Consider the following 344-nt stretch of genomic DNA (forward strand, 5'->3'; position numbering starts at 1 on the left):
GTGCAGAATCCTCCAGCAGCGACATGCCTGCACCCAGCGAGACCTCGTGGCTCCCCGCAAGGCTGCTCAGCCCCCGTGGGCACCAGCAGCGCTCCCACCCCTCTCCCCGCTCACCCAAGCCGTGCTCGATGGCCCCCCCCGTTGGGGTTGGTCTCCTGGTCCATGGCGGTCAGGAGCCCTGGGCAGAGGGAGAGCTCAGCAGGGGATGGGGGGGAGCCTCTGGGCCATGGAGACCCCGGTCCCCGCTCACCTGCAATGGCAACCACGCTCTCCGGCTCGACTGCCTGGCCGCACTCGTCGATGAAGATGTGGGAGAAAAATCCCGGGGGGAAGTTGGCTGACAC

General features: G+C 68.0%; 1 protein-coding gene across 1 annotated transcript in view; it reads right to left on the reverse strand.

Moving 5' to 3' along the window:
• The window catches only part of MOV10 (Mov10 RISC complex RNA helicase), a gene marked incomplete at both ends in the record, with an annotated part of 2,620 nt that overhangs the window by 1,010 nt on the left and 1,266 nt on the right, over positions 1 to 344 (reverse strand). The window contains 2 exon segments of the mRNA XM_010152771.1: positions 115 to 178; positions 251 to 344. Of these exon segments, the coding sequence (XP_010151073.1) occupies positions 115 to 178; positions 251 to 344 (158 nt within the window).

This window comes from Eurypyga helias, unplaced genomic scaffold (assembly GCF_000690775.1).
Source record: "Eurypyga helias isolate BGI_N326 unplaced genomic scaffold, ASM69077v1 scaffold24825, whole genome shotgun sequence".
Classification (NCBI taxonomy): domain Eukaryota; kingdom Metazoa; phylum Chordata; class Aves; order Eurypygiformes; family Eurypygidae; genus Eurypyga; species Eurypyga helias.